We start from the raw sequence: 27083 nt of genomic DNA on the forward strand, positions 1-27083 counted from the left end.
GTAAAATGTGTGAGTCCCTGGGAAAAAGTAATTATGAAAATTCATGGAAAAATCCTCAAGGGACCAGGGAGCAGAGAAAAAATAGAAGTGTTCAAGTCTCTCATTTCAAACATACCAGTAGTCACAAGCAGCATTACCAGAAACACCTCCACTGACACAGGAGAACTGGCTGGGACTGACCAAAGCAGGTATGGCAGAGGTCCCGGGCTGCTTCTGGCATCCCTATAGGTGTGAAATGTTCATGACCCCATGGGGCTTCAATGTACAGAGCAGACTGGAAAGGACAGACCCAGAGCAGTATGGTAGGGGGCGGGGGGAGGAGAAGATATGCTTGGGTGGGGGTGGGAGATGGACAGAACGGGACTGGACTGGCAGGGACCAAGGCTGACAGAAAGAACTGGGACCTCATGGGATGGCAAGGGGTGGAACAAGATGGGCAGGGGCAGGGATGTGACTCAGTGTCCCACAGTGGAATTATCAGGGAGGACTATTCCACACTTGTCCATCTCCCATCCTAGTTTTCTAACACCTCTAGCCCAGGGAATGGAAAAAATGGGACAGGAGTTAATGAACTGGCTGTGCACTAATCAGGTGCCAATGACATATCAGACGGCCTGGGAGGAGGGACTGCAGGGAACAAGGATCGCTGGCCCCTCCTCTGTAAGGTCATGGCTCCCCTGACAGAAGGTGGCTCACCAAGTCCCAAGTGGCCATCACTTCATAGCCTCTTCTGCACATGCCCAGGAGCCACCCCCCCGCAGTATAGTTACACCATCACCCACCACCATCAGAGGTTTGAAATTGGGTCTGTGGCCGGACAGACAGGTGTGGGGGGATAGTAACAGTCCTTGTTCTTACAAAGTTTGTTAACGAAACTCTGGAAGGTGGGGGAATGCAGGCAGGGCAGATCTCCTGAGCCTGCCAAGGTTCAGGGATGAAAGAGACAGGCAGATGGAGGAATGGATGGAAACAGGGGAATTCTGAGGCCCTCTTCCCATGGAGGAGTAAACAGATGCAGGAGACCGAATGGTGAAGAGAGAAGCACAGAGAAGCTTGAAGATGACCTAAGAAAAAAAGGGGTGATAGGAACAAGGATGGGAAGAATTCATTGAATGTCTCCCTTTGCAGAGGATGTTGGGTACAGGATCTCAGTCGAGCAGGGCTCAGCTACTTTGGAGCGCAGGTCAGTGGTGAGTGGGTCATGCTGGATTGTCTGGTGAAGCATCAGAGCCAGCAGCCCCGCCCGGTTCATCATAGCTGTGCGCACCTTGCGCTCCTGCTCAACTAGCTCTTCCAGCTTGTGCAACTGTGGGAGGTGAGCATGAGAGGGGGACTCCGGGATGCGATCCCACCCTTCAGCCCCGGTCAGCACGGCAGCCTACCGCACGAATGCGCTCTAGGTCCACCTCGGCGCGCCGCAGCTTCTCCCAGCAGTAGTGGAGGTTGCACAAGCGTTTGGGGAGGCAACAGAAATTACCAGTGACCTCAAAGACATTGTGCACTAGTGGGCAACCGCACACCTCATCATCGGATATCTGTGAGGAAGAATGAAGGATGACGTGGTATGGAGGAGTGTAGAAATCCAGAGTGCTCTGGCAGGCACTATGAGAAGAACGGAGGAGGGAGGGCAGTCTGGCAGGAAGAAGACAAATGAGGAGTGACCTGTCAGTGGCAGGGCGGGGGGGGGGGTCGTGGTGGAGAAGTTCTGGGATCAGGTAGAGAAGAGGAGGTGAAAGGGGAAAGACCATGCATGGAGGGTGAAGGAAGAAGTTAAACAAGCAGAAATGGAGGCATGGAGGTGATTGGGCAGGAAAGACAGAAGAACAGAAAGAGATCAGACAGGAAAGGAAGGACGGAGGGGAGGTCTGACAGCAGGAGGTGAAAGAGGGTTGGTAAAGCATGGAAGAAGTGAGGCATGAGACAGGGAAGGTGGGAAGAATGGAGGCTAGGGAAACAGGGAGGAGGAAAGGATTTAGGAGATAACAAGCAGGGAGATGGCTGAGGCGGGCAGAACAAGAATGGAGGCAAGTCTGAAAGCAAGGAAGAGAGGGAAGTCGTGCGGGGTAAGAGGGAGTAATGTGGGGCAGTCGGCCAAGGGGTGGGAAAGGAATGTATGATGGGCAAGCAAGTGGAAGAGAGGAAGGCGGAATGCTTATGCAGCGAGGAGCAGAGGAAAGGGAGGCGGTCAGGCAGGGCGGGAGAGGGAAATGGAGGAGGTTAGGTCAGGCAGAGAGGAAGCAGGAAGGGAAGGTAGTCAGCCAGTAAGGAGGGGGAATGTGGGGTGGTCAGGAAGGGAGAAGGGGGCACATGAGGGTCCGTCAGAAGTTATGAAGGCAGTCAGGCAGAGGGAAGAAGGAAAGAGGAGGCTGTCAAGCAGAGAGGAAGAAAGGTGCTCGGGCTGCGAGCAGGGACGGTGAAGGATGGTGAGGTAAGGAAGAAAGAGTCACCTTGTTATCTCTTGAGTGCTCAGGGCACAGCACCTGGAGCCTTTTACAGTACCTCTTACTCTTTGGGTTGTAAACATCACAGAAGAGCCTTGTGGCCCTGAGGGAGGTTGAAAGTGAAGTGCTAAGGGTCAGAAAAGGGGGGCCTTGTGGCCTGAGGGAGGTTGAAAGTGAAGTGCTAAGGGTCAGAAAAGGGGGTCCCACTCTGAACCCCTGTCCATGCTTTGGCCCTAAACCCCCCATACCCCGCCCCTAGTCCACCCACCTCTGCCTCGAGCCCACCCTGCTCCTGACCCTGTCCACATCATGCCTCTCACCTTGACTAATACTCACCCTTCAATGCAAGTGGGGTACATGGACCCGAAGGACGTCTTGCACTCATACTGGGAAGAAAGTGTACAAATGGAAGGAACTGTGCATGCACACAGCGTGCCCCCCCATGACAAAGCCCCAAATAACACATTTGTCCCTGTGGCTTCTATGCGCCTGCCTGCCCAGCCGATGTCACCCGTCACCACTGGCTGCTGCTCCAATCTTGGCCCTCCTACTAAGGATGGAAGAGAAGCACAAACGGGTAGAACCATGGGTGTGTGTTGCCTTCCCTTCTACAACAGACACCCAGGCACCAAACCTACCCTCCTTCCCGTGGATTCCACCCAGCCAAAAACACCTTTGCCCCATCTGCCCCCAGCCAGTCCCCCAACCTTGGCAAAACAGCGTTCCATGTGGCGCAGGGCAACATGCATGCTGACTGACTCCCCACAGGAGACACAGAAGATCTGCAGGTTTACGCTGTTCCCGCTACTTTTGTTGGTCTGCACAGGACAGTGGAAGGGCCAGTGAAGCAGTACAGTGGGGAGGGGTAGGGCAAGATTTCAAATACCTTTCTGCTGCATTCTACCCATTCCCATTCACCTCCTCATCGCTGCACACAGCCTGCTGCTTGCCGCGCAGAATTATGGCCTCAAGTTCATGGAAATGGCACTCCATGTCCTTCAGGCGGGTGTGAATGTCCTGCTGCTCACGGTGGATGCGCTCTAGCATTTTTTTGCCTTGCTCCTCAGCAATGCAGGGACTCTTCTGCCACTGCTGGATGCGCTGGGGCAGAATCCTATAGATGCGGCTGGAAAGGGAGACAGCAAGAAATGGAATGGGCCATCACAAGAAGAGACAGATGAGTGCCTGAGCATATAGAATAATGAACAGTAGACGAATGAATGCTGGGGAATGGGGGATTGGATGGGGGATGGATAGACGGGTGAACGACCACAAGGGTGGATGAATGGGTTGCTGGATAGAATGTGTATGGGGGTGTTCGGTGGGGGGCTGGCTGTAAGGTAGATGGATGGGTGGGTGAGTGGCTCAGTGATGGGAGGACACATGGGTAGAGGAATCAATAGACTTTCGGATGGCATAGATTATGCCCTATTTACGTGCTGCTGCTTAACTTCACTCACTCAGCTGCCAGTTTCATGCCACAGTCGTCCGAGCAGTACTTGGAGCCTGGCCGGGTGGGGTACACACAGCCAGGTCCCAGGCACTGCCGCAGCGAGCCTAGCTCCTTGGCATCTGTCTTCTCTGTGTGTTTCCAGTTTTCTGTGAGCTTCTGCTTCTGCTTCTCTTTCTGTGGGACAAGAGCGGTCAAGGCAGGGAGAGGAGAGTTGATGTCAGCTTCCTAACCTTGTACCCCTGCCCTGTATTCTACTCCTGACCCCTGTCTTCCTGCACCCCCCCATTCCACCATTTCTGTCACCTTCCATTCCACCTTTATCTTCAAATTCTCCATTTTCTTCACATTCACTGCTGGTTTCTGCAGCGCACACTCCAGGAATGGGAACTCCTCAGTGTCACTCATCCAGGGCTGTAACCCAGGAAAATGCCGGCAGGTCTTCCCAAACTGTTTTTTAAATGATGCTGGGGACACTCCCTGCCTTTGTTCTCCTCGTTGCTCACCCTCTCTGCCTATGCTGTCCACTTCTTTCCACCCAGGGTCCCTGACATACTGTCATCAGGTTTTGTCAAAAGTCTGCTATGCAAAAGCCCCGGCATAGTTTTCAGTCCTGAGGCAGGTCCTTTTCAGACAACATCTGGGGTGTGTCTATTAGCCAAGAGGCTCCCTTCACTGCCAATGGTACTGCCAGCATCTGGGATGGCCTGGACTTCGGCAGTCCACAAGGCAGCTATGACTGAATGGGCAGTGGCCAGTGTGACCATGGCAAGTTCTCTGAGGGTATGATGGGCAAGAGCTGAAGGCAAAACCCTTGCACCAGCTCCAATCCCCCATCCTCCCTGTGTCCTGGACTTACCAGACACCAGGGGTTACAAGCAGGGCACCTGTGATGGTGGGAGGAGGGCTCTGGTTTGGCGCTAAATGAGTGGGAACAGACTTAACCTGTTCCAACACTCCTAGTGCCACCTTCTGACTAACATGGCCAGATCCCACTGCACCTGCCTGGGACTGACTGGCACCACTTGGCCCTGCTTGCCCACTTTATCCAGACACACTTGGGTGGTCCATCTCAACCCACTTGGGCCACCTGAATGCATAAGACCCTGCCTTTCTGCTCAAAAAAAGCTAGCCTACACTCCCTTACACTTGGTCAACTCAGCCTGCCCCACCCTTCAGGACACACTTGCTACGTGGCTTACCCTGCGCCACGGACCCAAACAAACCAACTCTGCCACCCAAACATGCATGACCCCACCCCCTCAGAATGCTCCGCCCACCCGTCTGCCCGACCTAGTCCACCTAGTCTCTCTAGGAAATGGCTGCCAGACCTCTGCCTTGGACACATTCTGCTTCACCTTACACTCCCAGCGTGGTGGGTCCCATATACTGCACCAAGGCATACCTAGCCCTGCCCCGTGCAAGGCCCTGTCCTCTTCCCGGACTCTCTCAGCCCCGTATACTTCTCTCCACTTCCGGTATATATCCGGTTCTGCTTTAGCTCCCACGGGCTAAGCCATGCCAAGCCCTACCCCCCACTCCCCACATGCACATGCTAAGTCATGCCCTGTCTGCCCTGACTCATCTAGAATATTTTGATGAGAGTTATTCTGAAAAGTACTCCTGCCTGTACCCAGTGACACCAAGTAAAATATATAAATATACAACATTTTAAAAAATGTGTATATATATACTCACACACAAACAAATCACACAAGCGAGCAAGTACACACACTGAAAGAATATATACTTTTGATTAAGACAATTACCAGTTGGAGCTATTTTTGAGCTAGAGATGCAATATTAATTAAAAAAAAAAAAACCTGACCCTGGAATTAGCCTTAAAGGAAAACCAAACACATTCCAATAAATAAGTATCACATAAGGCACAGATAAGTTGCATTTAGATATTAATAAAAGGCTTAACTTTTTAAAACTGAAAACGCACTTCTAAGTAACTCTTGCTAAAAAGAAAAATAACTAAAAATAGAGAAACTCTCAACCTAATAAGACCAAGAACAATACATACCCAGCTGTGGAACTTTAAGATGCAAATATGAGAAAAGAAAGACAGAAATTAGTGATCTAAGTAATCAATTCAGATTAGCGCAAGTCACTATCCCGACTCCAAAGACCCCCTTTAGTAACCCCCAAATTGTTCCGATGACCCCGCTTATTCCTCCAGTCACTGAACCTACAGTCCCCCGTCAAAGTTCTTCAACCTACCTCAGCGCCAAGGAGGCGCTAAACTGTGAGGAACTTCGTGGCAGGTGCAGAGAAAAGGTCCCGTACTTCCGGCTCCGGTATCGACCTTAACCCCGCCCCTTCTTAAATGTGTTGGGTTTGCGCTTGCTCAAGACCCCGGCAGAACTGCTATACTGCCCAAAGATGGAAGAGCATGGTTTCGGAGAAACAACCTCTGTACGTGTGCCATTCTGCAGAACGTCACCACAGGCCTACAGGGATACACTTATGACTTCTAAAGTCAGCACCCAGTTTCCTATATTGGAGTGATTGATCATTGCCTATTTGTATATGGCAGGGAAATGGATCTCCTTATCATTTCCAATTATTTTAATAATCTCACATTATTACTATTTTATTATCTTCTATTATTTTAATCATATGGTAAGCAATGAGGAAAACAAACAAAAACACATAAATAAATAGCCAAGAGAGTAGAAAAAGATTTATAGAAAATTCAGGAAATAAAGCAAAATGTACGAAGTTAGGAATAAATTCACATTTGAAGTTCATATTTTATTTCATAATCAGTAATAGAAAATTATTAATCAGATAAATTCTCCAGTTAAGGTCAGAGATTGCCATTTTGGATGAAAAATAACAAATCTAGTTATATGCTGTTTATGCCAAACTTAGCAAATCATTAGGATACAGAAACATTTGAGATAAAGGGATGGAAGAAAATTTTCCAGGTGCATGTTAATCAAAATAAAGCAAAGTCAGCTATTTTAATATCAGACTAAAGAGACTAAGACAAAAAGTTATTAATTAGGATTGAAAAGGTCATTCTCTAATGACATAATTCACAGTGAATATATAAAAAATTTCAATCTTATACACAATTAAATGGTATAAAATAAATATGCAGAAAAATATATTAGAGCAAAAGGTAAAATCAAATAATATTCCCACTGTATAGTATAACCCTGCTGCTCTTTTAATTCCCACTCACTCTTCAAGACTTAGCTTTAGCATCATTGTCTGGGAAGATTCTGCTACCTTTTCACCTGGATGATCAGCCTCTCTTCTGAATGAACTTTTGGACATAATTCTAATAGCAAGGCTGTTCCTTTTATTTTAATCTTGAAATTGAGGAGGAAATGGGGGCATTGCCTACCCTTCACACCTGTTTTGTGTCTGTCTTCCTCACTAGAAATGAAGGTAGGAAAAAAGTTGGTTTTGGTCAATGCTGGTTGCCTGGTGCCTGGTATACTGCCTGATACACAGGGATATCCAGTAGCCATCAATGATCAAAGGAATGTATTAGGGCCCCTTCCCCTCAAGTGTTGTTGCAAAATGGCAATTTACTGTAATTTATCTGACTCCATATTATTCCTTGAAGATAAAAGCAAAGGTATGCCAGAATTTACATTAGAGTTACATTTAACAAATCATTGACGAGAAAAGCAGTATTCAAAAAATGTTTAAGATCTTTCTGTTAAGAAGCTGTTTTTCCCTGATTCAAGCCTGGTATCTAATGACAGTGTCCCCAGCTAAATCTTCGCAGCTTTTATCAAAACCAGTTTAGGGGTTGGGGCAGGAGATAAGAAATCCAGGTTGAACTCAGGAGTCGTGTGTGAACTCTAAAGTATTATCTCGCTATGGTCTTGAAAGTTTATAAGCACTACTTGTGGGGTCCAAGCTAATGTTTTAACTTCTCTTTGAGTTATTTTTCACCACTGTGGCCCATTCAGTGAGTCTTGGGCAGCTTTTCCTCTCCTTCACCTCTGACTTCATGCCAACTTCTCCAGTGTCTTGTGTCTCTTTACTGCTGTTTTCTTTCATTCCCAAATCTACAGCACTAGTTCAGGCTTCTCATATTTTACATCATAATGAACTTCTACCCCTGAAATGTGACTGGTTGATCCACTTTGCCTTCAGGATTGTCTTCCCAAGAGACCACAGATGAAGAAATATGTCACCATCCTCCTTGGGAATCTTCCTTGGATCCCCAGAATCGGAATCAATTCTCCACTCTGTGATGCACCCCTCAAAATTCTCAAAGGTCCCCACTTTCCTGTGGCAGACGAGTCCTCTTCCCAGGCCCTCCAGGTGTCAATCACTCAGGGCATCCTGGACATTCACTCTCTTGTCAATCCAGCACTGGCTTCTACATATCAGGCCTTTCTTCAGGCCTACCCTTCTTTTTTGCTAATTCCTACTCACCTTTCAAGACTCAGCTTTGGCACTGCCATCTATGAAGTTCCCTCCACTTCTTTTCCAACTGGACGGCCTGCTTCTCTTTTGAATGTACTTGTGGGCATACTTAGAATGGTGAGGGGTGTTCCTTTTACTTTAGTCTTGGAATCATAAAAGATAAGGGAATGTTTGCCTGTACCTCTCACGTCTGTCCCATGTTTATCTGTTTTTTGCCTGCCAGCATTCTGCTTGTCTTTCAAGGCTAAGCTCAGTTGCTTGCCCCCTAAGATGCCTTCTTCAAACCCCTTGTTCCTCCTTCTTCAGTTTTTCCACAGAAATTCCGTCATTCTGCTTTGTGTCGTTGTGTCCATGGCAGGGTTCTCTCCTGCACTAGACAGTAAGGCAAAGTTGAATGTGAATGCCCTGACTCCTAGCCCAGTGCTCCCACCACAGTTTCTAGTGATTCTTGACTTATGCTTTGGTCTCTTCTGACATCCCAGATACAGTAGATGCTAAGTGCCTTGTGAGCAAAAGAGTAACTCCTTAGATACAAACACCAGAATGGCCATCCAGATGGGATGGAGCAAAAGCATGAACAAGCCCAAGAGTAGATACTCTAAATTTGACTTTTCCTCTGCAGAATGTTTCTGTACTTATAATTTTGGTTTTTTATCACATCTAATATATCAAATTTTCTTTTATAGATCATGCGTTGGGTATCATATCCAAAACTCTTTGCCTAACCCAAGATTGTAAGGATTTTCTCTGATATTTTCTTTCAGAAGTTTTATAATTATATATTCAGCCTATAGATGTATGGTCTGTTTAATCTAATTTTTGTATAAGGTATGAGAAGTAAGCTGAGGTTCATCTTGTTTTGGGTTTTTTTTTGGAGTTTTTTACATAGATATTTGATTCCTCCAGAATTATTTATTGAAAGACAACCCCTTCTCAATCAAAAAGTCTTTGAACTTCATTAAAAAGTCAGTTGGCAAGAAGAAGATTCTGAGAAAATGGAGGAGTAGGAAGCACCAGAAATTTGTCTCCCATCTAGACAACATTATGCTGGCATAATCTTCCTGGTGTAACTATCGAATTTTTTATATATTTTTTTATTTTTAATTGTTTTATTATGTTGTGTGAGTCATCATACAGTAAATCACCTGGTGTAACTATTTCAGGACTCTGGAGAAGAGAGAATACTTAAATAATGACACAAAACTTCATAATTTGATGAAAGATATAACTATAACTGTCCAAGAAACTCAATGAACTCTAGGTAAGATTTACTTGAAGAAAGCTACATCAGGACACATTGTAAATGAACTTTCCAGAGACAAAGAATTTTGAAAGTAGCAAGAGAGAAGTGACTCATCACATATAAGGCATACAAGGGATTCTCAAAAAAGTTAAAAGCAGATTTCTCCTCAGAAGCTTTTTGAGGTCAGAAGACAGTGCACTGATGTATTCAAAATGCTATGAAAAAAGACCTGTTAACCAAGAATTCTATATCCAACAAAATTGTCCTTCAAATGTGAGAAAGAAATTATGACAATCCCAGCTGAACAAAAGCTGACAGAGTTCATTACCACTAGAAGTGCCCTGAAAGAAATGCTAAGGGGAGTCCTACAGGTTGAAACGAAAGGACAATAGACACTGACTTGAAACGATATAAACAAATAAAGATCTCAGTAAAGGTTAATACATAGGCTATTATAAAAGGTAGTATTATTTGTAACAATGGTACACAACTACACTTATTTTCTACATGATTTAAGAGACTGATACATTAAAAATGCAATTATTGAGGAGATTTTTCAAGATGGCAGTGGAGTATGAGGACCCTAGGCTTGTTTCATCCCACAAACACAACTAGATAACTATCAAATCATTCTAAATATCCCAGAAATCAACCTGAAGACTGAAAGAACAAACTCCATAATTAAAGGGAGAGAAGAAACCACATCAAAAAAGGTAGGAAGTGCAAAGACATAGCGTAGGGGAGAAATAGATTGCAGAGGCTGCAGGGGGGAGGAAGCCATGGTTGCAGAAAAGGGCTAGAGAGAAAGGAGCACACAGGGAAAAACACAAGGAGAATGTTTCCCCAAAGCCACTGGCTTGGAAAATGAGCGGGGCTGGATTTGATGGGTTTGGAGTTTTAAAAGTCAGAGGGCTTTGCTGGGATAGAGCCTGGAGGGCACTGCCCTGCTCCTGGAAAGAAGACAGGCAAACAACCTGAGGGCAGACAACATGGAAACAGCAATCTGGAAAATGCCTGGGAGACACAGTAGGGGTATTATTCACTCTTCTCAGAGCTTGTCCCCAGAGGCAGCATTCACAGAGATGTCTCTCTGGGAACAAAGTAGCTGGCTGGTGTCATTTCCTTCTCCCACCCCTCAGCATAAACACAGAGCCACCAGAAGGAAGGAGCTCAGAACACTGGCTATCTAACTTGTTTACACCAAGCCCCCAGGCCCCTGTGATCTGGCTGGAGTTCCTTTCTTAGTCAAGCTTGCCTCTGTCCCAGCACAGCAGGCTCGACCCCCAGAAGACCAGCACAAACCTCCCCACACACACACACCATATCTCCTGACAAGAGAGTTCTACAGGGCCTCAGTCCTGGTGGAGCTGGTGTCAAGTCTCATTTCACAACCAGACCAGAGCACACCTAGATAAACTAGCCACACTCAGGCCAGGGACCAAACACTGCACAGAGCAGGCAAAGAGAGCCTCTGCAGATGACTTGCAGAAAGAGACAGAAGCCAAACACAACAGCAAAGGACATGCAGCACACACTGGAGACATTCCCTGAAACAAAAGAAGTCCTTAACTTATAAGGGAAGACCCATAAGGCTACCTAGAGATTTCTCAACAGAAACTTGTCAAGCCAGAAGGAAGTAGAAATGCTGAATGAGAACAATCTGCAGCCAAGAATACTCTATCCAGCAAGGCTATCATTCGGAATATAAAAAGAGATAAAGAGTTTTCCAGACAGACAAAAACTAAAGGAGTTTGTGACCACTAAACCACCCCATATGGAGATCGAGCCCCACATCAGGCTTCTTGCTCAGCAGGGAGCCTGTTTCTTCCTCTCCTTCTTCCCCTGCTTGTGTTCCCTCTCTCGCTGTGTCTTTATCTGTCAAATAAATAAATACAATCTTAAAAAAAAGAAAAAGAAAAACTGGACATCAAAGCAAAAACTGTAAAAATAGACAAAGAAGGGCATTATATAATAATAAAAGGAACAATCCAACAAGAGTATCAACAATTGGAAATATGTATGCACCCAACTTGGGAGAACCCAAATATATAAAACAATTAATAACAAATATAAAGGAACTAATTATTACTAACAAGAACAAGAACAATAACCCACTTACACCAATAGACGGATCATCTAAACAGAAAACAAATACAGAAACAATGGCTTTGAATGACACACTGGACCAAATGGTCTTAACAGATACATTCAGAATATTCCATCCTAAAACATCAGAATACACTTTCTTTTCAAGTGCAAATGGAACATTCTCCAGAATAGATCACAAAATAGGTCACAAAACAGGCCTCAACAAATACAAAAGATTGAAATTATACCATGCACCTTTTCTGACCACAACACCATGAAACCAGAAATCAAACACAAGAAGAAATTTGGGAAGACCACAAATACATAGAGGTTAAAGAACATGCCACTAAACAATAATGGGCAAACCAGGAAATTAAAGAACAAATAAAAGAATACATGGAAATAAATGATAATGAAAACACAATAGAGTCCACAATCTTTGAGATATAACAAAAGTGGTCACAAGAGGGAAGTATATAGCTATACAGGCCTGCCTCAAGAAGCAGGAAAAATCCCAAAATAAACAACCTAACCTTGTACCTAAAGGAGCTAAAAAAAGAAAGAAAAAAGAACAAAACCCAAAACCAGCATAAAGAAGGAAATAATAAAGAAGAAAAGAAGAGAGCAAAAATAAATAATACGGCAACTAAAACAAAACACAGTAGAACAGATCAATGAAACCAGGAGCTGGTTCTCTGAAAAATTACTAAAATTGATAAACCTCTAGCCAGACTTATCAGAAAGAAAAAAGAAAGGAACCAAATAAATAGAACAACAAATGAGAAGGAGAACTAACTAACTAACACCACAGAAATACAAGCAATTATAAAAGAATATTATGGAAAGCCATATGGCAACAAACTGGACAACGTGGGAAAATGGACAGATTTCTGGAAACATATAAACTACCAAAACTGAAACAGAAAGAAAAAGAAAATTTGAACAGACTGATAACCAGCAAAGAAATTCAATCAGTAATCAGTAAACTCCCAACAGACCAAAGTCCAGGGCCAGATAGCTTCAGAGGGGAACTCTACCAAACATTTAAAGAAGAGTTAATACCTATTCTTCTCAAACTATTCTGAAAAATGGAAAAGGACAGAAAACTTCCAAATTCATTCTATGAGACCAGCATTACCCTGATACCAAAATCATATGAAGACTTCACTAAAAAAGAGAACTACATACAGACCAATACCACTAATGAACATGGATGCAAAAATTCTCAATAAAATGCTAGCAAACTGAATCCAACAATATCTTTAAAAAATCATTCACAATGTTTGAGTGGGATTTATTCCTAGGTTGCCAGGGTGGCTCAATATCTGCAAATAAATCAGTGTGATACACCACATTAAGAAAAGAAAGGATAAAAACCATATGATCATTTTAATAGCTGCAGAAAAAAATTTGACAAAGTACAACATCTATTCATGAAAAAAACCTCCAACAAAGTAGATCAAGAGGGAACATACCTCAACATAATAAAGGCCATCTATGAAAAACCGATAGCTCATATCATCTTAATGGGGAAAAACTGAGAACTTCTCCTCTACAGTCAGGAACAAGACAGGGATGTTCATTCTCACTGTTATTTAAGATAGTACCAGAAGTCCTAGCCACAGCAATCAGTCAACAAAAAGAAATAAAAGACATCCAAATCAGCAAGGAATAAATCAGAATTTCACTATTTGCAGGTGACATGACATTCTATATAGAAAACCCAAAAGACTCCACCAAAAAACTGGTAGAACTGATACATGAATTCAGTAAAGTTGCAGGATACGAAATCAATGTACAGAAATCTGTTGCACTTCTATACACCAATAAAGAAGCAGTAGAGAAATCAAGGAATCAATCCCATTCACAATTGTCCAAAACCGATAAGATCCTAGGAATAAACCTAACCAAAGAGGTGAAAGAACTTACTCTGAAAACTATAAACACTGATGAAAGAAACTGAAGATGACACAAAGAAATCAGGAAGCATTCCATGCTCATGGATTGGAAGAACAAACATTATTAAAATGTTTTTAATACCCGAAGCAATCTACATATTTAAAGTAATCCCTATCAAAACACCAAAAACATTTTGCACAGAGCTAGAACAAACATTCCTACAGTGTGTGTGGAGCTACAAAAGACCCCAAATAACCTTAGGTAAGAAAAGCAAAGCTGGAGGCATCACAGTTCCGGACTTCAAGTTGTATTACAAAGCTGTAATGATCAGGATAGTATGGTACTGTCACAAAAATAGACACACCGATCAATGAATGGAACAGAAGAGAAAACTCAGAAATGAACTCACTACTCTATAGTCAATTAATCTTTGACAAAGCAGGAGAGAATATCCAGTGGGAAAAAGACAGTCTCTTCAACAAATGGTGTTGGGAAAACTGGACAGCCACAAGCCGAAGAATGAAACTGACAACTTCCTTACACCATCCACGAAAGTAAATTCAAAATGGATTGAAGACCTAAGAGCAAAACATGAAACCACAAAAATCCTAGGGGAGAACACAGGTAGTAACCTCTTTGACATTAGCCATAGCAACTTCTTTCTAGATATGTCTCCTGAGGCAAGGGAAACAAAAGCAAAAATAAACTATTGGTGGTAGGGGGGTGTGCCTGGGTGGTTCAGGCAGTTAAACATCCCATTCTTGATTTTGGCTCAGGTCATGATCTGAAAGTTGTGAGATTGAGCCCCGCATCAGGCCACATGCTGGGCATAAAGACTGCTTAAGATTCTCTTTCTCCCTTCCCTCTCTTAAAATAAATAAATAAATAAATAAATTGTACCTCTCATCTTTTATTATTATTTAAGATTTTATTTATTTATTTGAGAGAGAGAGTACATGCGAGCAAGAGAGTGAGATAGAGAGCAAGAAAAAGAGCACAAGCAGTGGGGAGAGGCAGAGGGAGAGGGAGAAGCAGACTTCTCAGTGAGCAGGGAGCCTGACAAGGGGCTGGATCCCAGGACCCTGAAATCAAGACTTGAGCCGAAGGCAGGTGTTTAACTGACTGAACCACTCAGGCTCTGCACTATCTCTCATCTTTTACAAAAAATTAGAAAACTACTGGGACTTCATCAAAATAAAAATCTTCTGCACAGTGAGGGAAACAATCAACAAAACTAAAAGGCAATCTATAGAGTGGGAGAAGTTATTTGCAAGTGACATATCTGATAAAGGGTTAATATCCAAAATCTATCAAGAATTTGTAGAACTCAACACCCAAAAAACCCCCCAATAATCCAATTTAAAAATGGACAGAAGACATGAATAGACATTTATCCAAAAAAGACATCCAGATGGCCAACAGATACCATGAAAAGATGCTCAACATCACTTATCATCAGGGAAATGCAAATTAAAATTACAATGAGATATCACCTTGCACCTGTGAGAATGGCTAAAATTAAAAAAAAAACCACAAGACACAATAGGTGTTGGTGAGGATGTGGAGAAAAAGGAACCCTCGTGCACTGTTGGTGGGAGTGTAAACTGGTGCAGTCACTCTGGAGAACAGTATGGAGTTTCCTCAAAAAGTTAAAAAAAAAAACACCTACCCTCTGATCCAGCAACTGCACTACTGGTATTTATCCAAAGACTACAAAAATACTAATTCAAAGGAATACATACACTTCCATGTTTGTAGCAATATTGTTTACATTAGCCAAATTATGGAAACAGCCCAAATGTCTATCGACTGTTGAATGGATAAAGGAGTGAATATATTTACAATGGAATATTACTCAGCCATCAAAAAGAATGAAATCTTGTCATTTGCACAGGACATGAATGGAGCTAGGGTGTATTATGCTAAGTGAAATAAGTCAGAGGACGACAAGTACCATATGATCTCACTCATATGTGCAACTAAAAAAACAAATGAACAATGGGCAAAAGGCAAACCAAGAAACAGACTCTTAACTATAGAGAACAAACTGATGGTTACCAGAGGGAAGCTGGGTAGGGGGATGGGTGAAACAGGTGATAGGAATTAAAGAGGGCACTTGCTGTGATGAGTACCAGGTGTGGTATGGAAGTATCAAAATCGTTATATCATATGCCTGAAGCTAATATTACACTGTATGTTAACCAACTGGAATGTAAATAAAAACTTTAAAATGCAATTATTAATCTAGGAGGAAGTATTATTGTAAAAATTATGTATCTCTGTTTCATTAGGGTTTTTTTCTGGAGTATTATCTTGTTTTTTCATTAGGAACATATTCATTATTCTCTCATTTTGTTTTATTTTCTATGTTTGTTTCTATGAATTATGTAGAACAATTACTTCTCCTGGTCTTGAAGTAAGGGTCTTCCATGGGACAGTCCTCTGTATAAACTGCCATCGCGGCATTTTGTCTGGCTGGAGTTGGAGTGAGCATGGATTATAGATGTCGTGGGATGTGCTGTGTTGGGGCGGCCGGAGGTGGAGCAGATGTGGGCCAGGAGGTCCTAAGGAGCTCTGGGTGGCAACTGACCAGGTGGGATGGCTGGAGCTGGAGTAAGTGTGGGACAGGTATTCCCAGGGTGCCCCATGTTGGGGCTCCTATGGGAGGGCAGTTGGAGCTGGAACACGCAGGGGTCAGGGATTCCTGGGTGTTCTACCCAAGGGACATCCTGGTGGGGCAGCTGGAGCTGGATTAGGCATGGGCCAGCAGTATTCCAATGTGTACTATGTCAGAGTAACCCAAGTGGGAGAGTTGGGTCAGGGGCAGGCCTGGGAGGAGGTTGTCTTAGAGTACATTGCACCAGGGGGCCTTGGTGGGATGGCTGGACCTGGGGCAGATGTGGGCAGGGGGAGCTGCCTTGGGGGTATGGCTGGAGCTGATGTGGGCTAAGGGCCTGAAGCTCACTGGAGGAACCCTGAAGGCTGGCTAGAGTACCTCTACCTGTTATCAACTCACTTAAAAATGTACCAGATGACCACCAAACAGAAAATTTCAGTTTAAATTCACTTAAAAATGTATCAGATGACCACCAAACAAAATTTCAGTTTAAATTCACTTATAGTTAGAAAAATGCTCATCACGTTTTCCACTGAAACACACAAGGCTCTGGATGTGGGATATCAGCCTCAGAGGGCTCACTCTCAGCAGGAGGATGGTGAGCTGTCCCAGGGACAGCAAGTCCAGAATCTGTTGCTTCTGCAACTCACCTGCCCCTGCCCTATGGTCCCGATGACTGATACGAAGTATTTCATTCCATTTTCACTACAACCCTGTCTGCTAGAGGACAATGATTATCATTAGGCCCATTAGGCCCATTGGGCAGTAGAAGCAGCTCAAGTGCAATAGTGCTAGGTCATCTGCCCCAAGGTCACACTGCTGGCAACTGGAAGGATGGGGAAATATTTAAGCCAAGGCCTGCTGACTCCAATGTGCCCACACCCTGTGATACCGAATCCCATACAGGGTCAGTTCCTGATCTACAATATTCCTGTTTTCTATTGTCCTCAAAACACTCAGACTGAGGAGTGACCACATCTCATATGCATAAATTGAGCTTTTGCATTTTCTGGTGCACATCCAGGGCAATCTACATGGCCCTTCCTCTTCTGACAGAGATGAACACTCAAACTCACTCCCCCACCATCCCCTTCTTGGACACTGGAGACCAGGCGTGGATCCGGTTCCCCAGGGACAGACCATCTCAGGACCATTGACCTTTGATCACCTCGGGTCCCAATCCCAGGGACCATGCCCTTGATTCCTCTTGCTGCCAATCATTTACAGACCAGCAGAAGCCACCCATGGCTGGACTACAGGGACTGCTGGAGGACACTTTCCAAATTCCCTGTTACTGGCATGTCCCAGGCTCATCATATCATGAATCCAGTGATGGCAAATTACTACATCCAAGAGACAACCCTTATCTGCTTTCCACAGGAACTTTGAATAATGCCCAACACAGGCACACCTGTGCCACACCCCCATCAGGTTTCCGATCATCAGTCTTCCCAGACTGCCAATCACTGACCTACACAGTTTCTAAAACTGATTTACGGAGAGATCAAACACTGACCATTCCTAAAGGATGTTATGGTTCCCACTCCAGAAACCAAACCAGTGTCCTTCATGAATGTTCATAGCAACTTTATTCTTATTAACCCCAAACTATCCAAACAACAGGTGACTACATAAACAACCTGTGGTACATCCATACAATGAAATACTATACTGAAATAAAAGGGAACAAAAAACCTGATACATGCAACTTCATAGAAGAATCTAAAAATCAGGTCGCCTGGGTGGCTCAGTGGATTAAGCCGCTGCCTTCGGCTCAGGTCATGATCTCAGGGTCCTGGAATCGAGTCCCACATCGGGCTCTCTGCTCAGCAGGGAGCCTGCTTCCTCCTCTCTCTCTCTCTCTCTCTCTCTCTCTGCCTGCCTCTCTGCCTACTTGTGATCTCTCTCTGTCAAATAAATAAATAAAATCTTTAAAAAAAAAGAATCTAAAAATCAGTATGCTAAGTGAAAGAAGCCTGAAAGAAAGGAGTACATACTGTATGATTCCATTTAAATGAGGTTCTAGAACAAAGCTAACCCATAGCTATAGAAGTCAGAATAATGGTTGCCACTGGGTGGGGAAGATTGACTGGGAAGAGACCATAATGGAACATTCTAGAATGGTAGAAATGCCTTGGTCATTGGAGGTACAGGGGTCTATACATTTGTGAAAACTCAAAACACGATATACCTAATATGGAAGCATTTGAATGTACATAAATTATACTCCAATTTAAAAAATCAGAAATACAGTTTGTTACAGCAAAATAGTTTATTGTATGCATGTCTATGTAAAATCTGTAGGATACTGACTCTTGGAAAATATCCGCTGGTGACCCATTGGAGATGGAAATCACGGGAAGAGATTGACAAATAGTCCTTACTTCTCAATCCTATTACATCACTCACTCCCTGAGCAAAAAAATATCTTTCTTGCATACTAACCAAATAAGTCATGGGGAACTGTGCATTTTAAAGAGTCCGTGAAGTGAAATGACCTCTTGCTAACTGTGAGAGACTTTCTAATATCATTCATTCAGCACATATATGTGGCACTAATCCTGGTGCAAACATTGTTGTAGTCCTGGGTAGTTCTGTTGTAGTCCTCTCTCCCCAGCAAGCATCAAACAAAACTGATCCATCCTCTCTACTCTGGCCACTGTCACACTGGTCCCAGTGGCCTCAGGTGAAACTTCAGGTAGGGAGAGGACAACAGGAAGATCCCTGTGAATGTGAAGTTCTAAGAGCCGAATCTGTGAAAGCATCAATATGCTCCAGAGAAACAGACCTGTTTCCTCAAAAAGGTGTATGAGTTGGTATTGTCCTGAGATAAATCTTGTGTTCTAAGTTTTGTCAACTTTTCTTTTATTGAGGGGTAATATACACAGTAAAGTGTATAATATGCTCAGATATTAAGTATAAGGTTTGATGGGTTTTTGACAACTCACTGAAATCAAGACATAAAATATTTCCCAGAGATCTCCCTCATGACACTTCTGGTCTATACACTGCCTCCCACTCAAGGTAACCACTATCCTGCTTCTTGTCACCATAGACTAGATTGACCTGTTCTAGAGGTAATCGCACAGTACAGAATCTTGCATATGGAGTCGTTGAGTCATATGGAATCCATGTATCTGGAGTCAAATAATATGGAAGCTTTTGTGTCTGGTTTCTTTCACTCAGCAGAAGGCTTCTGAAATTCATCCATGTTGTATCAGTCAGTACTTTTGTTTCTTTTCTTTGCTGAATAATATTCCATTGTATGGCTATACCAAAATTTATCTACCCATCCACAAGTTGATGGAAATTGGGACCGTTTTTCCCTATTATGAATGAATTCTCAGATTTACTAGATTCATTATGACTCCATCCTCGACTTCTTTCTTGTAGCCAAGGAGGGAAAACAGGAAGTCTGAAGTCACTGAAAGAGAAAAAAAGTGCAGCTTGAGAAGGAATGTGGCTGTGAAACTAGCCTTGGTCTTTGTGACTAATACAGGGGACCTAGCAAAAAAACAAACAAATAAGCAAGGTTTAACAAGTTTTTTTTTAAAAAAACAACTTTAGGAAAGCAGAGCAGAGGATTTCTAGAATAGGCTCCCCACATAAGGTGCTGAAATGAAGGGATTTCTTCACCCCACAGCGCAGGGCTTCTCTGATTTGTTATTGCATGGGTTGGACAGGAAGAGATCTTGGGCCCAGTTTCTTGTTCAGCTTATGAGAATAGAAAACATTAGAAAATGGCAAAGAGTCCAAGGATGTAGGTGTGAGTACTCCAATACCCAGTTAGAGCATGATCCTGTCCAGTCTTTCCCAGGGCTTATATGACATCGCTCATGGGGGAGGCAATGAGGAGGAGGGAAAGCACTTGGAGTGCCTCACCCTGCATAAATGGCCGCAAGTGAGCATCCCTTCCACATCCTGCTATGATAAATATGTAATCCCTGTTGTACATATTGTGAAAACTTCATGAGACAACCTTGTTTTCCATGGCCCAGGACACTCCTAAGTCCCCCATAGAAGAAGAGCACCTAGAAGGGTAATGGAACAGAGATAGCCCTGAACATTGGCATTTCACGTAAGTAGGACAAGCTACAGAAATGAAAATGATAGGCAGAGAGAACTTTCCAACATGTGCCCTATTTAATTTATTCCCCCAGTAAATCCTCAAAAAATAGGGATTATTCCCATTTTACTGATCCAAAAGGTATAGCTTAGAGAATTTAGGTTATATGCCTGACTCTATAAATTCTGTGGTGGATCCATGATTACAACCAAAATTTTTTGACCCTAATGCCTTGTCTGCAGTGGTACTCAAAGGGGCTTGCTACAAGCATCAAATCTGAGTTATTTTCCAACATCCTAGCAAGTGATAGCTGTGATCAAGTGATGCCAAGTGACAGCTGAGACAGGTAAATTGTGGTATCACACATTTCCCATTTTTTCCCTAGCATTTGCATCAAGTTTTGTCTTACATATTTTGAGACCATAGTGCATATGGTTTTAAAATTATGACTTTTTAGTGATTAGAGCTTTTTAAAACCATTATCCAGTTATTCTCTTTTAGTATTTTGACCATGATGTCTATATTGTCTGCTATTAATATAATTACACCATCCTTCGACTTTCAACTTTTCTGTCCTTATGTTTTAGATGTCTCCAGATTGTAACTTGCACTTTTTTAAAATCCCAAGGCCAATATTTATCTTTTAGCTGGTGAGTTTAGTCTATTACACTTACTGGGATTATTGACATATGTGAATTTATTTCTACCATCTTATTGTATGCTCTCTATTTGTCCTATTTTTCTACTTGTATTTGCTTTTTTCCCTTTATTTCTAGCCCTTTTTGGGCCAAACTTTTTTGTTCTTAATTTTCTCTCATTCCATTTTCTCTGTTCTGATTTGTAAGTTGTTTGTGTTTATTCTTGTAAAGGCTATTTGAGCTTTCAAGAATTTATAACCACGGGGCAACTGGGTGGCTCAGTGGATTAAAGCCTCTGCCTTTGGCTCAGGTCATGATCCCAGGCTCCTGGGATCGAGCCCTGCATCGGGCTCTCTGCTCAGCGGGGAGCCTGCTTCCTCCTCTCTCTCTCTGCCTACCTCTCTGCCTACTTGTCATCTCCGTCTGTCAAATAAAAAATAAAATCTTAAAAAAAAGAATTTGTAACCACATAAACGTTTGTGAATATTTTACCTATATCAGAATAGTACAAAAAAACTAGAAAATTTTAAATCCTGTCATGTTCATCTATTTGCAAACTACACCACAAAAACCTCAGTTCCCAGATAGTAAAATAATGGAAAAAGAATGGTTAAAATGGTACATTTTATGTTATGCATATTTTGCCACAATAAAAAAGAATTAAAAAGATATACAAAATAAACAATAACAAAAAAGTTTGTACAATTATAATTGATATTAATTGAAATACCGGTAAGGGCAAAAAAGAATTGCCACTTATGCTCATTGTCTCCAATTCCTATCCTTCCATTTTCTCTCTAACCCACTTCAATAAAGATTTTGCCCCTATAATTACTGAGTCAGGTTTTGGCAAAGACACCACTGATCTTCATAAAGCTAAATTCAAAGGAAACTCCTCATTTTACCTGACCTATCAACATTTGATAAAGTTGATCCCTCTCTTCTTGAAACACATTAAATCACTTGCCTTCTTAGATATGATTTTCTTATGTCTCCTCTATTTCTCTTATTCCTCATGGGCTACTCTCTCAATCTCCTTTGCTGGTTACTCTTCATCTCTCCTACTTGCCAAAGTTAAAGTACCCCAGGGCTCAGTCCCCAGGCCTCTTCTCTTTCCCATCTATACACACTTTCTAAGTAATAGTATTTTTAAAAAATGTTTTTATTTAAATTCAATTTAGTTAACATACACTGTATTATTAGTTTCAGGGGTAGAATTTTGTGATTCATCAGTTGCATATAACAACCCGTGCTCATTCCATCACTTGCCCTCCTTAATGCCCATCTCCCAGTTATCCCATCCCCCCACCCACCTCCCCTCCAGCAACCCTCTGTTTGTTCCCTATAGTTAGGAGTCTCTTATGGTGGGACACCTGTGTGGCTCAACTGTCAAGCATCTTCTTTCAGCTCAGGTCATGGTCCCAGGGTCCTGGGATTGAGTCCCAAATCAGGCTCCCTGCTCAATGGGGAGCCTGCTTCTCCCTCTGCCCCTCCCCCTGCTTGTGTTCGCTCGCTCTCTCTCTGTCAAATAAACAATCATTCTTTAAAAAGTCTCCTATGGGGGCGCCTGGGTGGCTCAGTGGGTTAAAGCCTCTGCCTTCGGCTCGGGTCATGATCCCAGAGTCCTGGGATCGAGCCCTGCATCAGGCTCTCTGCTCAGCGGGGAGCCTGCTTCCTCCTCCCTCTCTCTCTGCCTGCCTCTCTGCCTACTTGTGATCTCTATCTGTCAAATAAAATAAATAAAATCTTTTAAAAAAAGTCTCTTATGGCTTGCTTCCCTCTCTGTTTTAATCTTATTTTATTTTTCCTTCCCTTCCCCTACATTCTTCTGATTTGTTTCTTAAATTCCACATATGAATGAAATCATATGGTATTTGTCTTTCTCTAACTGACTTATTTTGCTTAGCATAGTGACCTCTAGTTCCATCCACATCATTATAAATGGCAAGAGTTCATTCTTCTTGATGGCTGGGTAATATTCCAATATATTGGAATATATATATATATATATATATATATATATATATCCACCACCACATCCATCTTCTTTATATAGATACACACCCCTTCTTTATCCCTTCATCTGTTGATGGACATCTGGGTTCTTTCTGTATTTTGGCTATTGTGGACACTGCTGCTACAAACATTGGGGTGCATGTGTCCTTTCAAATCACTATTTTTGTGTCCTCTGGATAAATATCTAGTAGTGCGGCTGCTGGGTCATAGGATGGATCCATTTTTAACTTTTTGAGGAACCTCCACACTGTTTTCCGGAGTGGCTGCTCTAGGTAATATCATTTAATCTCATGGCTTGAAGTACTATTTTTAGACCAAGACCATTGAATTTATATCTACAGGTTTATATTTAGACTCTTGGAAAACTACACCCAGACATCTTTCACTTAGGTTCCACGTAGGCATGTCTAACTTAACATGTTAACAACCAAGCTCCATTCTCCCCACCAACACCATCCAAGACTGGTGTTCCCATAATCTCTTCCCTTAAGGAACTGAAAACTCTAATATTTTTATTTGCTCATGAGAGAAATACTTGGCCCCTTCTTCTGTGTTGTTCTTGACTTCTTTTTTTCCCCTCCAACATGCCACATCCAACCCATCAGAAAAACTGTCATGTCTGTCTTCAAAATTTATCCAGAATCCTACAACTTATTGCCCCCATCCACTGTGGCCGCCATCATACAAATCACCATTATCTCTCACATGGATTTCATAAGGTCATAAAGGTGGAGTGCTCATGAGTGGGATCAGTGCCTTTATAAGAGTCATGGGAAATCTTGCTTCCTCTGTTCTGCTTTCAGCCATGTGGAGATAAAATGAGAACTCAGTCGTCTAACTCAGAAGGGTCCTCTCACTAGAATCTAAGTATGCTGCCTCCCTGATCTTGGACTTCCCGCCTCCAGAACCGTGAGAAAGAAATTTCTGTTGTTTATAAGCCACTAGCTTATGGTATTTTGCTATAGCAACCCAAGTAGACTAAGATTATCCTTGTGAGTATAAGATAGCTCCTCCAACCATGGCATTGTGCCCACTTTCCTGACAGGGGAAAAAAACAAAACAAAACATGGGAAAGGGCAAAGAAAAAAATGTGACGAGAATAAGCCTGATGATACAATTCTATTTTTAGGAGTTTTCTTGAAGTACCAAGTGATCTGTGCCAATTTCTCATTGGCCAGAATTGTGGTTCTTATGCTGCAAAAAATGACTGGGAGTTTATTCATAATAACACGCAGTACTAGGCTGAGAAAAATCAGTGTTCTCTAAGCAAGGAAAAAGAGGAGAATGGTTAATAGGTAAGTAGCTAGAAGTATTTGCCATACTAGAACAGACATCAAGTCCTAAAAAATAACAAAGAGTCAATTTAATGAAGATAATGTTCTTTATACAGTTTGATATTACAAAACAAAAATGTAATTGAAATATACATATATCAAAGAGCACATAAAATTTGAGATAACTTAAGTCATCATTATGGAAATTTGACATTTGGAATGAAACCCTTTTTTAAAAAAAGATTTTATTTATTTACTTGAGAGAGAGAGAATGATAGCATGAGAAAGGGGAGGGTCAGAGGGAGAAGCAGCCTCTGGGTCGAGCAGGTAGCCCAATGCGGGACCGGATCTGGGAACTTCAGGATCGTGACCCGAGCTGAAGGCAGTCACCCAACCAAGTGAGTCACGCAGTCGCCCTGGTATGAAATCCTAATGAAAATGATACATAATAAGCCTTGTGTGTTGTAGCTGAAGAGTTAGTTAAAGGGTTGTTTATAGTCTTAAATGTTTACATTGCAAAAGAAGAAAAATTAATGACCTAGTGGTCTATTCTGAAGGTGAGATGCTGACAAAAACAATTACATTCATATAAAACAATTACATTTATATATATAAAAACATTTATTACATTTATTTATATAAATATATATCTATATATAAATTATATAAATATATTTTATATATTGTTTCTTTATATAAATATAAGTTATTTATAAATCTATATTTATAATGTATAAATTTGCATATAAATTTATATATTTTATATGTTTTATATATTTATATATAAATATTTATTTTATTTTTATATTTATATATAAATATCTTATTATATATATATTACATGTTAATTCATATATTATATATTTATACATTAAATATTATATAATATAATGTTATGATATAATAATATATAACATTGTTATATATTATATATAAATATATAATATATATTTATATGTGAATATAGTAGATATTTTAATATAAACATATAAAATAAATATAACATATAAATATATATTTATATATGAGTATCTATATTTTACATTTATTACATTTATTTATTTAAAAAATTACATTATAACATTTACAAGGTCTCTCTCCCATTTTAAATTCTCATGTGCAACAGGAATTGAAAGCATCCATAGTTTCCTTCCCTTATGAGTTCTCCTGTGTCTCCTAAGGGAAGAGGAATTACCAAAGTTTTTCTCACAAATTTTGCATTCATAGGGTTTCTCCCCAGTCTGTATTAATCCTGAGCCCTCAAACTGAAATCTGTTCCATGTCAGTTATACTCATAAGGTTTTTATCTAGTGTAAATCTTCATGCTTTCCCAAATTCATGGCATTTTCATAGGCCTTCACCCTGGTATTTATTCTCTTGTGCTGAGTGAAGTTAGATCTCATGTGGAAAACTTCAAAAAGCATCATATTCATTGGGTTTCTCTTCAGAACAGTCTCTCCTATTGATGAAGAGATGAGTGATAACTGGAGACATTCTTCTATTCATTACCTTCATTGGAGTTCTGCCCTTCTGTTATGTCTATGATGGACATTATATTTTTTTTAAAGATTTTATTTATTTATTTGCCAGAGGGCGGGGGGAGAGAGTGCGAGCAAAAGAGCACAGGCAGACAGAGTGGCAGCAGAGGCAGAGGGAGAAGCAGGCTCCCCGCCGAGCAAGGAGCCCGATGTGGGACTCAATCCCAGGACGCTGGGATCATGACCTGAGCCGAAGGCAGCTGCTTAACCAACTGAGCCACCCAGGCGTCCCTGGACATTATATTTTTTAATGATTTCCTCTGCATGTATATGGCTCCTGCCTTAAATTTTTTTCCAAGTTGAAAGGGTAATTCTTCTTCAGTAAGGCTCTATTATGCCCATTATTTTCATACAGAGATTTTATAATTGTTTATGGCTGAATTATTTTATAAACACCCAATATCTGTGTCAAATTAATGGAACTACATATGTGAATTTTCAGTAAAAATGTGTTTTAAGCTAAGTTTATAAGACTCATAGTATATTTCCTGGTTTCTCCTGAGTGAATTCCAGTGCTTAAATGACTTCCCCAGTTCTTAGAAGGTGTATTAGTTTCCTGTTGCCTCTTTCACAAATTACCACAAACTTAGTGGCTTAAAACAACACAAATTGATTACCTTACAGTTGTGGAGGTCAGTAGTCTGAAGTTGGTTGCTAAAATCAAGGTTTTGGCATGGCTCATTCTTTCTGGAGGTTCTGAGGGGAGAACCTGTTTTCTTACCTTTTCCAGCTTGTAGGGGCTGCCTGTATACCTTGGCTTGCAGACCCATCCTCCATCTTCAATGCCTGCTTCTGTCATCACGTCACCTTCACCTCTTCTGTAGTTAAATCTCCCTCACCTTCCCTCATATAAAGGCATTGGTCATTACATTTAGGGTGCACAGGGATAGTCCAGTATATTCTCTCCATCCCAAGATTCTTAACTTAAACACATCTCCGAAGTCTTTTCTTTCTTTTCTCCTTCCTCCTTTCCTCCCTTCCTCCCTCCCACCCTTTCTTTCTTTCTTTTCTTTCTTTCTTTCTTTTGCCATCCAAGGTAACATTCACAGGCTCCAGGAATAAGCACCTGGATTTTGATGGGGGCGGGGGGGGGGAGCAGCCAAAGATGAATTTTTCTAATTCAGGGCCTTTCCAGTATTCTCTTAATGCAAAGGACCAAGAATCACTGCATGTGATTCTTAACCATGTTCAGGTCGTTGCATGGCTGGTTTCTAAGTAAGTCCTGCCGAGAGGTTGACCCTGGGTGCTTAAGTAGAGCCTCAATCTTAAACAAACCTGACAAACGTTTAAAACATGGAAAAAGAAATGCCAGGATGAAGACTCAAAAGTCAGTGCAGGGGTCAAAAGGTATAAACTTACAGTTATAAAATAAGTAAGTCATGGGGATGTCATGCACAAAAAAAAAGTCAGTG

The 27083-nt window shown here is 41.9% G+C and overlaps 1 protein-coding gene across 1 annotated transcript; it reads right to left on the minus strand.

The window, feature by feature from the left end:
* Window positions 1-1105: 1105 nt before the first annotated feature.
* On the minus strand, window positions 1106-26470 carry LOC122896654 (CXXC-type zinc finger protein 1-like). The gene is made up of 9 exons (XM_044234736.1): window positions 26393-26470; window positions 4198-4305; window positions 3902-4068; window positions 3360-3567; window positions 3149-3259; window positions 2778-2827; window positions 2448-2544; window positions 1383-1535; window positions 1106-1306 (listed from the first exon to the last, which is right to left on the minus strand). Exons 1-9 carry the CDS (start codon window positions 26468-26470, stop codon window positions 1106-1108), a joined length of 1173 nt encoding a protein of 390 aa, XP_044090671.1.
* Window positions 26471-27083: the final 613 nt, after the last annotated feature.

Source organism: Neovison vison, chromosome X, assembly GCF_020171115.1.
Source record: "Neovison vison isolate M4711 chromosome X, ASM_NN_V1, whole genome shotgun sequence".
In the NCBI taxonomy this organism is placed as follows: Eukaryota; Metazoa; Chordata; class Mammalia; order Carnivora; family Mustelidae; genus Neogale; species Neogale vison.

Excerpts from the sequence above, each read along its gene's own strand:
- LOC122896654 (XM_044234736.1), bottom strand. The coding sequence starts at position 26,470 with ATGACAGAAGCAGGCATTGAAGATGGAGGATGGGTCTGCAAGCCAAGG. Across the intron at positions 4,306-26,392 it reads GCCCCTACAAGCTGGAAAAG|CCCTGGATGAGTGACACTGA; the intron begins GTAAGAAAACAG and ends CCTGGGTTACAG. Across the intron at positions 3,260-3,359 it reads CTGTGTGCAGCGATGAGGAG|ACCAACAAAAGTAGCGGGAA; the intron begins GTGAATGGGAAT and ends TGTCCTGTGCAG.